General features: G+C 39.5%; 1 protein-coding gene across 3 annotated transcripts in view; it reads right to left on the bottom strand.

Moving 5' to 3' along the window:
* Positions 1 to 13,465, bottom strand: part of LOC135162349 (homeobox protein homothorax) — a 291,410-nt gene that overhangs the window by 164,822 nt on the left and 113,123 nt on the right. For 2 of the 3 annotated variants that reach the window (XM_064120707.1, XM_064120709.1), the window contains exon 8: positions 6,137 to 6,145. The exons of the other annotated variant lie outside the window; for it this stretch is intronic. In XM_064120707.1, coding sequence (XP_063976777.1) covers positions 6,137 to 6,145 — 9 coding nt within the window. The remainder of the gene's footprint in view (positions 1 to 6,136; positions 6,146 to 13,465) is intronic. 3 annotated transcript variants of the gene reach the window in all.

Raw genomic sequence — 13,465 nt, 5'->3', positions numbered from 1 at the left:
AATGAATCCGAATTTATTATCTCTAATTTGTGTTTTCTTTTGAATTTAAGAATGAAGGAAATATTTATTTCTCAAGAATTCAATCTGCAGATAAGTTCGACGCTTTCGCGGGGATTAATTAATGACGTTAACGAGGCCGGAACTGTCTCGCAATCTCAAGCAGATAAAGGAGGAGGGGTTCCACGTCGCTCGTCGTGCACATACGACCTTCGTTGATTGTTGAAATTTTCATCATATTATTTCACTCTACTGCTGGATGGTTTCGATGCGTGGAATTTATGCGACGCAGTCGAGTCAAAACCCACTTTATTTTTCATTTCAGAATTCAAAGGAAAGAGCATCAAATAATTCTACACGAATAAAAAAAAATCAGAAGCAAAATTTCATTCATGTAGCAGTAAAACCTGTTAATTGATCAGATAATTTTAATGCCCCTCATAATGGCGGAAAAAGAAGGGAGAATGTTATCGCGAGTTTTATTACAATTTAAATGTTTCGAGCAAATGTGAAATAAATAAGATTGACTTTAATTTTATGAACTATTGGACTTCTTCGCGGTCTCGTTTGTGGTCAACTGGAATTCAAAGTGCCCTTAAATGTCGTCGTATTGAGCCAATACACGTCTGCAACACTGCATAAGGGAAATCGCTCGTATATTAGCCAAATTTTGCTTGAGAAAATTTATTGAGTTTTTCCGAGGTTCATTATGCATACACCCGCGTAGAATAATATTTGTGGTTGGAATAACTTTCAAAAGTCGTTCAGAAAACCTTCAAAAAGATCAAAAAGATCCGCAAAAAAAATTCAAGTGGCTCTGCAGACATTTTTTAAAGGTCTTGAGATGGTATTTTTGAAGATCCCCAACAGGCAAAATTTTGTCCACATATATTGCTACTTGAATTCCACCAATTGATTGATTAAAACGATCAACCATGCTGGAATCTCCAGTGAAAATGTTCTTCCGTAAATGAAATCCTCCATAACCATCGCATTTCGTTCATGGAGATTGGAAATTACACGACGTTGTAAGATGATAAATAATGAAGAAATCATGTTCCTCGGCATAACTACATACCGTGCATCACGAAATGTGGAATAAAAGGGGGGATATATCGATAAAAGGAATGAATACCTCGGCTTCTCTCACTCGCGGGAATTCCACTGGGGTCTCTTGCATAAATCAGGAAATAATGAATGAATGCCCCGGGTGAGACGCTGGGCCGAATGCCGTTGTACCACTGCACGTAACGTATGAATTACGAGCAAGTCGTAATTTTACGTAACCAAAACCTCAGCGTGTGGTGTTGCGAGGGGGGCGGGAGAATGGCAGAGGCTTTCAAGGACGCCGATGGTAACACATGGGGGTACATCCCGGAATTATAACAATTTTTATCAAATTAATGCGCTAATCAATGGAATATACCCGAAGAAAATCCATTTTTTTCCAAAATTTTAATAATTAAAATTGTTCTTCATATCCAATCATAATTTGTCATAGATTCATCAAGCCATCTAATAATTTTTTTTTTAATGTCAAATGATTTTCTTTATAAGCAGTTACCACAGAAGATGGAATAAAACAGATGACGTATCGGGGCAAAACGGATCGCCATATTGATTTCATTAGATTTAATTTCCCCCCGCTATCAGCTGGCACCTCCCATTCTACCCCAAGTATAATGTATATTCCTCAAAAATTGAATTTTCAATCTGTATTTTCCAAAAACCTTTCAGAAAAGTTGAGCCATCAGAAAGAAGTATCCACTGACCACAAAGAGCGTACTGGTCCACAGTAGATTCACGTAGTAGGGTCAGATCCGGAGTAAAGTGGTGGAATACCAAATACAACCCCCCCCCCTCTCCCGCCCTATTCCATCCTGCGGCCCCAATGGCGCGTCATACATAAAGTATGACCGTTGGTCAACGTCCCAAGTTGATTTGCAGAGAGACTCCACTCGCTGCCAAGCGAAAAGTACGCGGAATGATCAAATAAAGGGGAGGGAAAAAAAAATAAAGACGAGAGGAAATTCAAAGAGGATGAGTAAATGCACCCCACTATACCCCAGAGTCAATTTACGGTACTGGGATCTAATATTTCATGGGGGAAAAACGTGTCTTTGTCACGTTGTTGTACGTGATCCTTGTGGATGAATGGTGAAAAATAAAAATACATCGATGAAGACAGGAAAGCAGAGTGCTCGGTAATTGCGGAAGACACGATTTTACCTGCACGCTAGGTGATTGGATTAAAAAATTATTCGAAAATTACGGCAATGGGGGATAATAGATGAAACCTTTGGACGAAAGTTGTATGGATACACGAAGAGAAATCCTTAACGTGTGTGAAAGGTGCAGACGGAGGAATTTTTTTGGATAAAAATAATTCTAGTATTTTGACTGGGTACGAGAACACGATCGGCGCTCCACCTGGCGCCATTAGTTTCACGTAATTTTGAATTACGCGCGGTAAATGAGAATCGGTGAGGGCGGTGAGACAGATTGGGGTTAGGTACTTGTTAATTCATGTAGGCAATGGATTTTTTCTGATGAAGATCTGTCAGAAATCTTCAAAAGAATCAGCGAAAGATCGTCGGATGATCTCTCTGGTGACCAGCACTCCATTAATTAATTGAAAAAATCTGCTATTCACTTGAGGAAACGCACGATCTCTCATTTTTTTTCAATTAACGTCCATTTAATTCCCCGAAAAATGCCAAAAAGAAATATGCAACGAGTGTGACGAATGAGTGACCAAAATCGTTGCCAAAATAACTATCACTTGGAGTGTTCTTGCCGCGTAGTCCAGAAAACCTGGTAAAAAGTTGTTTGATGTTACCGCAGGATCAAAGGATTCTCGAGTTGTTTATCTACTTATTATGTCAGGGCGAGCTAATTGGGAATATTTGAGATCCATCCCCAACAAAATACTCGCACGTAACGTCTCTTCTTTTCTCTCTGTCATTGTCCTCCTTCTCCTATCTCCGAGGATCCAGTGGCATCCAAAATTGGTGATGTTGGTGGGATAATGCGTGAAAGATTTTCAACTCGTGCAAGAAGAGTCGCATAACTTTTATACCCGTGACTTTCATACGCCTTTTAGGAGCTTCTTGGTATCATCAAACATCTCCGCTGGTGATTCACTTTTCATCCCAAGATTCATTACTTAATTCTACCTTATGTGTCCCACCAACGGATGGAGATCAACTGAATTTTTTAGATTGTTCGCCTCACAATTCACATCAACTAAAATTATTATGAATAATTAACAACAATGGGCAGTGAATTGTAAATTTTTACCCTTGCGTAAGAGATTACCCTCAAAATGTAGTGACAGAAAAATTCCCTTAATGTTCTCCGATAGAAAAGTTTCTATTTACTGACGATCTTTCAGAAATTTTCAGAAGAATCACCGGAAGATCTTCCTACTCAGTAAAAAAGATACGTCGAAGGATCTTCTGAAGATGTTTGCCGAAGACTCTCACGACTAGACGCGCTCTCTAGTTCCCATTATTATCTTGCAGAATTCTTCAGATCAATAATCGAAAGATCTTCAGAAGATTTCTTGAAGATAATATTTTAAAATATTCTGAATTTTATTTTGTAAACTAATGGTAAAAAACTCCCTTCCGAGGATGTTTGAGAATAAAAAATATATTCCAAAAAATGTTTCTGACCCTCTGAACAGACCTGACGATCTTCAATAGCCAAAAATTGTTCTATCATCATGCACGTCTCAATCTGAGGTATCAAAAATGGGATAAATTCGGCAAAAGTGGTTTCTGCACGAGTGTCTTAATACGAGACAAAAGCACATATTTATACAAGAAAAATCATTTTTCCAATTTACGGCTCATATCCACCCCTACACCTCTGCGGTCTCTCGACAAATAGATTACGTGCCACCGAGGCTTTTTCTCCCATTCCCTCGCATTTCTACGTATTCGCATTCCTCCCCTCTGGCCCCTTGCACATGCCACTCACGTAGTCATCCACCGTGTGAGCTCCACCCACCCATTTCACCCCCTTCACCCTCACCTCTCCTCATCCGATGGATTTTAAGGTATCTGTGACTCACTCTAACTTGTCCCTGTTTCCCTTCAACCATGCACAACGAAATCATCCCCCAACAATTCTCCTCCCGTGTATCTTCCCCGGGAATTGCAACGCGTTAACCAAACCCCCCGCCTTCCTCCCCCCCCCTCTCGCCCCTCATTCTTCGTAAATCCACTAACCATTCCGTTATCAAATCTACGTACGCATTACACTGGGAGGGAAGGAAGCAGGAAGACGTCATTAAAATTCCACCCTCGTAACATCCATCAGGGGAAGATGGGGGCTTCACCCGGGGAGGGCCTGGTAAGGTTGCCGATTAATCTCGTGCACATCGTTCATTTGAGGTTTGTTTGAAGGTGTACCCTCGACCAGTGCCCGGGTATTTACCTCGGCAAAGAGATTTTTCGGGGTTTGGGGTCATTCAGGAGGGTTTATTGGACCCTCGGGAGCTATTTTACAGGGTTTACATCAATTTTTTTCTGTCCAGGGGGACAACTGGCACGATGAGAAGTCAGATAAAAATTACCAACGATTCTGTGGTAATTTAGACTGGGAATTTTTCACTTCTCAAATTTCCGCCCATGGAATTGCGCTTTATTGTGTAGCCACCCCCAAAGAATATTATCCGGCTTTGGAATATCATTGAGAAATCTTTAGAAGAACCTACGAGAGATTATTCTGAAGAGCTTTCGGGCGACGCAAAAAAATCTTCAGGAGACAAATTCGAATGCGACATAAACTTTGGAGAATTCTTCGGAAAATTTCTTCAGGATTATATGATGTGAAAAATTTGACTCGTTCACTTGCTGGCAATAAATCTATCAGGAAATATTCGATAAAATTTCAACTGGAATAAAGGAATGAAAAATACCTGAAAAGGGAAGTAATCGATATTCTCGGCACCTCAGATCAATCGACTCCATTGAGCGAAGCTCAACTACTGGAGATAATCTGTAGTTTCTGATAATTAAAATGCAAATCAACAATTTGGACACGAGGATGCAAGAACCACTGGCCGTTCTTTCCAATAAAAGAAAAATCAAAGAGATAATCCCATAAACTCAACTGTGTTGCCCACCCATCGTCAAACTGATGCCGTATTACCCCGGCCTGAAAACCGAGTTGGTGTGTCGCTTTGAGAGGTGGAGAGGGGGTTGGAGAAAAGGGATGAGATGGGAGAGAGTGGGAGAGAACGTTAATGCGTTTTCAGTCCTGGAAGCAGTAAAGCGACGCCTTTTATAGCTCGTTATTCCGCGAAAACCGATGAGAATGCGGAGACCATGCGCTCAACACCCTGTGGCTCCAGTCCTTCAGCATCACCATTTACACGCTTCTGTTCTCATGTCATTTGAAAATTTCTTGGTGAATTTTTCAGACGATTCATAAACATCTGGAGTCAGTGATGAAACTGAGGCGCCACTTCTCCACGGAACTTCATATTTATTAACCCAATAAAAATCTTTCATTTGAATATCATCGTACTTGATTGAAGTAGGAGGATAATTCAAGCATTTTGCGATCACATGGACAGGAACTTTCCCGGAAAATTTCGGTGGCAGGGCGTGAAAAGCAATGCAAACATTACTTCGATAACACTAGATATTTTTTAGAAAATTTCTATTACTAGGAGATACTTCATCTAAATGGAGATTGAAATGATTGACAAGACTCGAAAATTTTTAGTTTCAACATCACGATCCCCAGAGCGTCACTCTCATCTTGTGCAAACCAACAAATTTCACTAAATCCAGCAAAAGGAAGAACACTAGATTTATGACTGTATACCCGACCTCCAGACACGAAGCGATACGATACGATGCGCACCGTCTAAGCCCTAATTAATGCAATTAAACTATAAGACCCCGAGGCACGCCTGTTGTGTTATCAGTGACGGATGCGTTTACCGGAATTCGCACAATTGTTTCCTTCCACATGTTGAGCCCCTGCTCACCAGAGAACGAAATTCCATTACCAAATTGAAAAAAAAAAATCACGATAATTGAGTATTCATTGTGATTAACTTATCTTACCGGTACTTTACATTTCAGATTTTTAGTATTTTTCGTGAGTGTTATCCACTTACCCATGGCGTCTGAAACAGAAAATCATTATGCAGGGGTTAGTCAAGCGATAGAAGTGTCAAAAGCTTGTTGTTACAAATTTAGAAATAAATCATTAATTTTTCAGGCTTGCCATTAGTTCATGAAGGGGAGTTGAGTGTTAATCAATGATCAATTGAATAATTGCAGGGATAGCATTGTTTAGAATAAAAAATCCAGTGCCTTTGGCAAATTTATCTGGAAAAAACGCCAATTATTCAGTCCAGGGGCTATAATTTTTCAATATAAGAGCAACTGTCAATATTAAGGACACGGTGTTTAAGAACTCCTGGAGTTTTCTATGAATGAATGAATGAATGAATATTGCTCATGAAGTCAGCAAGTAGTAAATGAGTGTGAAGCATGAGGAATTTTCCCTTGAGATTCGTTGGAGAATTACAAAGGAGTTTTATTATGGTGAAGCAGAAATTTCACGGGCCGTTGACGTTGCCAGTAGCGAAGGTGGTGGATATTATACCCAGCGCGTGCACCCAATTCGGTGAGACGGGTCTACGGTTTATGTAACGTGGAAGCCACCGATGAGCCTTCCCTCAGTCATAATTTCACGAGATAATCTTGCAAACGTGAGTATACAACGCCATCGTGCAACCGTTGTACAACGGGAGAGAGGGATCCACTGACGGCAATAGCGGGGATTTGACTCTGTCTATACGAAGATAAATATTTAATAAAAATTACCAGAAAATAAATAATTACCCAATTTTTTCATTAAATATCTCCCTCACTTCTCCGGGAATGCATAAAAAATAATGCAGAGTTGGAAGGAAAACTCATAAGTCAATTGTATCCATAACTGACTGACTGACATATGAAAAATAATGGAAGACACGATAATTGAATGAATTTTCTCTACGTGGGTGGCAATGAATCAAAGGAAGTAACTCAGGCGGATTTTAATGTGCGTAATTAATGCGATCCCAGTGCAACTCGTCTGGTCGGCCATGACAGGGATTTCACGGTATCCTGGTATCACTGCTTCATTACCCCCCTAGATTGACATGAATATGAACTTTCTTGTTTATTATTTTCAATATTTTTTTATTATTCCATACATATCTGCGTCTCTCTATTAATAGTGAGCCGATGGTTATCATCGTATGAGACACCGTAATGCGAACCTTGACATTCCCCCCGGCTGATGGCAAATGTCGATTCAATTATTCATTCGTGAGTCAAGAGGTTTTCATTTTATTATCGGAATTTATCAACTGCGAACCTCATTATAGTACTTGTTCAATGTTTTTATAGATAAAAGTCGAAAATAATCAGGAAAACAGGAAAAATCAGAAAAGGATTTCCAGAAAAGCCCAAAAGATGCTTCGAATATGGTACACTGATTTTCTGACAAGGGGATAGTGATAGATTTGTAAAAAATATTATCTACCGGAAAAATGTGGAGTCAATGGCGCCACATGGCGTGACTGGGTCGAGCTTCGATTTCATTAATAAGTCACGCGATTCGTATGGTAAATGTTTCGTGCATACGTTGTCATTACGGACTTCCTTGTTCTGTCTCCTCAGACGATTCACCTATTACTCGCCTCAATACTTGTTATTTGAGAAGATGATTGTAATGGTGTGGCTACGACCTGCTCAAGAACGCAGGATGCAAAACGCCGAGGAGTTGAATAGATATTCCCTTTCGCGATAATTGTGTCGTTTTCACCGTGAATCGAGGTGATTCCTACACCATCTTGAGGCACACGGAATCGACATTAAAATGGTGTCGATGGAGCTTTGAAGAGAAAGACCAGAATTTTGTATTGGAAATTCCATTTAGAATTATTTAAATGCACGTAGTTATTTTTCTGAAATGCAATTGGGACGAAATTTTTCGACAGAAAAATATCTCTAGATAACCCTTGTTGCCCAGCAAATTTAGAACAGCAAAAAATATAGGGACAAAAAATTATCTAGTTCCCTAAAATGTCGAGATGTTTATAGAACTTTGGAAAATAATCAAAATTAGCTCAAACTGTTTCCTCAAAATTTTAGAAAATATGATTTCGATGATTTCTGGAAGATCTGGAGTAAAATTTTTTTATAAATCAGAATAAATATTAATCATCATATGTTACTGTCTACTAAATTACGAGATGAAGATGGATAAGCCGTGACTCATGATATATTTTTATAGAACTGTAGGATAATTTTTATCAGAAATTACTCTCCATGTACAAGAACATGACCCAAATATATCTAACAACATGTTTTTCCCCAATGAACAGATCAATTAAATCGTTAGAAACAAAGTAATACATGTGCAACATCCGCATAACTTCTCCAACTGGGTCAAGATATTTACCTCCATTTTTTATTTACCCACTACTCGAGACAATGAGCAGTGGTTAATTGGTGTTCTATGAATTTGAAGGAGATTACTGCGAATCGAGGATCGCCAGACGGCTGTTGAGTTTCTTGCGCCTTTGAACCATTGCAAAACCTGATGAGTCGATGGGCAAAGGGGTACGGGAGGGGAAAGAATGGAGGGGGGGGCCGAAGACGTCTCGAGTCGCCTTTCGCTCTACTGGAATTTTAATTATAAATTAGTTGATTAACTCAATAGGGTTTTTGTGCGACGCACACGATTCCCTCGAGCTCGACGTGCGTGACACAGACACCGTTCCAAATTCAGCGCAGTTTTGGCTGGCAAGTCGAGGCTCCTGGGCATCAGATGGTCAAGGTCGATTGGGAGGACAAAATGTAAGAGAGCGTTTGAAAAAATATCAGTGAAAAATTATTTTCTCTACGGAAATAAAACGTGTGGGAAGGCGTCAGAAGGAAAATTATCGCTCGGCAAGTCGGCACGGAGGATCGGTAGTGATCGATTAGATTGGGAGATATCGATCAGAGATGAAATTGATTGAATAATCGATTGTTCCGATACCTTTGGGGAGTTATTGATTATTGATGAGGAAGAATAATCTTGCAATGGCTTCAACAGAAGGGTTGGTTCAATTTTGACTAATTTTTGGAACAGAAATGGAGGAACGATGACGCGTAATACAATTTTCTCGACCAATAGGGTAGTTGGTCGCAAAAATTTTGCGACGTGTGGGGAAGCAATACCTTCGTCGCTTAAAAATCCTAGGACATAGAACGTATAGTTCTCATTGATATACATCATTCATTAATTCTTCATACTTCACCGGATACATTTCATGTACATCATCGTAAGCCACAACTCTCGAAGCAGGTGCTAACGTTGATGGTATCTGCGTGCAGGTAATTCCCGAAGAACATGTAACGACCGGATTTGCGTTCCTCTCAACTGCTCAACATTTTTTGTCCTCTCTCTTCAGCCTTCGAAATGCATTTTTATCCAACCAAAGGACAAGATTGGCCGTGACAAGCGTGGAAAATTTATCGGGAATCATCGAGCAATGAACATAGCACAAGTCAACATTTGACATTAGGTTGAACATCTGACTCCGTGCGTATGCCAAATGGCAACTGTCTGCAAATTCCACTCGTTGTTTCTCCCTTCCATTGTAATCACTCCTCCCCCGCCTACCCCTTTCACCACCCACCCGTGTTACGTTAAGCATTCGGGGCGCGTTTCGTTCAAAATTAAATGAAATATTCGAAACAGGGAGGGGGCGTTTTGTTGAGAATGTTAACCAAACACAGGAATTTCAGTTTTAATATTACGACGACATTCAAAGTAAACGAGTCGATTGATAAGAAAGATTTAAAAAATTTAAAAAATGCAAAAATATACGTTCACCAAACGGAAGGATAATTTATAGGAAAAATATCTCTCCTTGTACAGACAGAATGCTCTGCAAAAATTCCTAGAAATGGTAAAGGTTCTAGGAAAATAGCGGAAAAATGGCCCATTATGATTGAATATTTCTGTCCATGTGGGGATTTTTTTTTATTTTCATATGGAACAAAGGTGCAAGACTGTGACCCAAGTCTATCCTCAACAGACCACCTCCTCCCATGTGCACTGTCATTCGTTTCAGGCTCCACTAGGTGTACATTTTTTGTGGGCTCTGAGGGCCGTACGAGACTGTCCGGTGCGACGGTCGGCAGAATTTAAAATATGCAATTCCCCCCTCGACTCCTTTTATTATCACAACTATTTCTCTCTTTTTGTCTCCCCCGCAGTCTGCACCGTAGAAATCGTACCGGTGACAATAACAACCAGATGTCTGGTGTAGACGGTCACTGGTTCTACCTCGAAGGCCTTCTTCTGGATTTCAATGTTGCAGGAGAAGAGGGATAAAAAGCCGAGACACACGGGGAATTATTTCTACACCGTGAGCACTGGTTTTTTCTCGAGGGGGATAAATTGCTTTGTTTATTGTGAGACAATTTTTGAAGATTGCTTGTGAGGAAATTAAGATGTAGAATTTTTAATAATTTTAGTGCTAATCTTTGGGCAAATGAGTTAAATTTGTTAACAAAAACATTAGAACAATTTGGATTTGAGAGTTTTTGAAGAATATTAAAAAGAATTATGAGTTAATGAGTTGAGTAAATGATGATGTTGCGTGCGGCAATGACACCAAATCCGTTAATTAACTGGGCAAAATTAATGATGAAAAATTAATTTGTCAAGCCGTGGAGTGATTAGGGTTTTGATTTTTTCAATTGAATCCAGCCAATAAAGGTTAATGATCAATAAAAAAAAATTAAAAAGAGCCCCCCAAATCTAATTATCAATCAACAAATTTCTCCTCGTACTTGCCACCCCGTCGGGTTCCCTACAATTTTCGCAACTAAAAAAATTCATTAGAATAATGAAGACGCAAAAAATCACGAAAGAAATTCATGTTGATTGCGAGGTTAATGAATACGAGTAAAAAAATGAGGGAAAAAAACCCAAACGTTGATTTCATCAAGGAGCTTTTATCGACATTCCGTGATGAGACACGGTACACCAACACAAGTGTTCAAAAACACTCGTCGCATAGCCAGTGGATGAAGAAGAGAGGTGAGACGATGAAAATAGTGGTTACACACACACCCGACTAGTTTCTTCTTCGCGTTATTATCTCCCGTGTCCGGTAAGTGCGGCGAGAGATAGTCGAGACGACGTCATGTCGAGTAGATGGTACGTTACCTCCTTTTGCTACCACCGTAATAACGGCTCCGCGTGTACAAAGAGGTTTTCCAAAAAAAAAATCACTATCTGCAATTATTAATCTCTATTTCGCTACTTGAGAAAAATTCTGATTTAGTTCGAGGATTTTTTCCCTTGAGTGAAAATGACGTTGATTAGATGGAAGAGTCGAGAGAAATTTGCGGAGAAGAATTTTTGTCTGGTGAAGATCTCTAAGCACTCTTAGAAGAATTATTGAAAGGTCTCTCTGGTGACTCAAAAATATTCTTTGACAGATTTTCGCAAGACAATATTTCTTTTCCAAAGGTGTTCTGAATTTTCCATGGGAAAACGTTTTCAAAATCTTTCTTCCAAACATATTTTTAAACAAAAATAGTCTTCATAGATCTGTCCAAAAATCCCTTTTATTCACCCGGAAGATCTTCAGAAAATTTTTCGATAATTCTTCTGAAGAGTTCCCAAGAATATTCGGTAGACAATAAATTTAGCCGTCTTCATTTGAGAAGATTTAATTTCTCAATGACGATCGTCACCTACATTGACGCGTAAAGTTGACGAAATCCCCTCATCATTGCCCAATTAGAAAATCCACATTGATGTAAAAATATCTCAAGTATGTAGTTCAAAGTAATCAACGTTTTACAACTCCTCCACTGACTATCCCTTTTTATTTTTATTTTTTCATCAAATTAATAAAATGTAAATGTTGGAGTCGAATGGAGCGGGAAATAAAAGCGTGCATCATCAGATGATAGCGTTTTATAGACTTCTAAATAGCACAAGTTGCAAGAAATATGACGGGATTCGATGGTGAAAGGGAGAATCATACAGTCGCTGAGGTAATTCTTGAGAGAGTCGTACAAACTGCAGATACGACAGGTGGTGGATGACAAAAACATTGAACGATGCTGCGCGATTAGCGGAATTCTCTACCTGTTGAGATACTTATTTGTTTGACTCGAGTGGCACAACCGACTGGATTAAATTATTCCAAGTTGCTTCGAGTAATGATGGGCTTTTATTGCGCCATTCTACTACTTTGTATTGATTATCATTGCACATAAATCCTCAGCAAATTGATATTCTGGATGTTATTATTACCAATGCAACTTCAACTGAATTCGACGATAGAATGGATTGTATCATCAACTGTGAAAAATGAGTATTGAAAATAATCATCGCACAGGTGGAAATCAAAAGACGTCGAGGAATTTGCAATTGAAAATTTCTCCGTGTAAATATTCATTAACACCTAGATCGTTCATTTACTCGAAGACAAACTCTTCCAGAGACAATTTATTTCTCGACTGTTTTGAAAAGACTATTTCGTTTGTCAAAATCTGTTAAAAAAACTTTTCAGAACATTCACATCCTCGGAGGATCCTCCGAGGATCCTCTTCCGAGATCCTCTGAAGATCTCTGAAATATCTTCAGGGGACAAAATTTGTCTTATCCACCCACATCTGAACTCACTTCACTGCTCGTCTACGCTTCTCGCACTTTTCCCTCCATCTACCTACGGATTAATAATCCAATCACCGATAACCCACAAAATACCCGAAGAACCGGAGTCCAAGGACCCGACAAATCGCCTGAAAATCCCTTTCATTCGGTCGCGCATGAATAATCGTAATGAAACAATAGTTCAAACAATGACGCACAGCATTTATGAAAGTCACAGTGCACTCAAATGCCAGAAGGGTACCATGGAGAAGCGAGAACATCTCCCAGGATGGCCAATTAGTCTCCAAACGAGTGCAACAGCGACTAAATAGAAATAAATGACTAGCAAAGAAAAAAAAACATGAATACAACAAAAAAAAAATATTGAAAATAATGTAATCTCCATTTTAGCAGTAGATTGTATCTGGCATCGTTAAACTGGATAGCGATGGCAGAGAGGACTCTCTGGTATACTAGTTATCGTAGGTGTCTGCTCGTAAACACTCGAGCATTTACATAACGAATGACATCTGCTGGGCCAATCATACTGCTGGCTTTGAGGCCTCATCTCGTCGTGCAAGTGAGTTTGTGCATAACTTCAGGGACATTGATCCTTCTGCAGTTGTTGCATTCGATGTGGCCATGGCAATAGACATTTCCATTGGCATGTTAGTGGACTACAGGACACGCTCGATATAGTTGTAACGAGGCACATAAGAAATATATTATTTCAGTGAAATTGGCTTAATTAAGGGGGACAGTGAAATTGAGGGCATCT

This window comes from Diachasmimorpha longicaudata, chromosome 5, assembly GCF_034640455.1.
Source record: "Diachasmimorpha longicaudata isolate KC_UGA_2023 chromosome 5, iyDiaLong2, whole genome shotgun sequence".
In the NCBI taxonomy this organism is placed as follows: Eukaryota; Metazoa; Arthropoda; class Insecta; order Hymenoptera; family Braconidae; genus Diachasmimorpha; species Diachasmimorpha longicaudata.
Note: the sequence above shows the minus strand (reverse complement) of the source record. Positions and strands in the feature narration are given on the sequence as shown.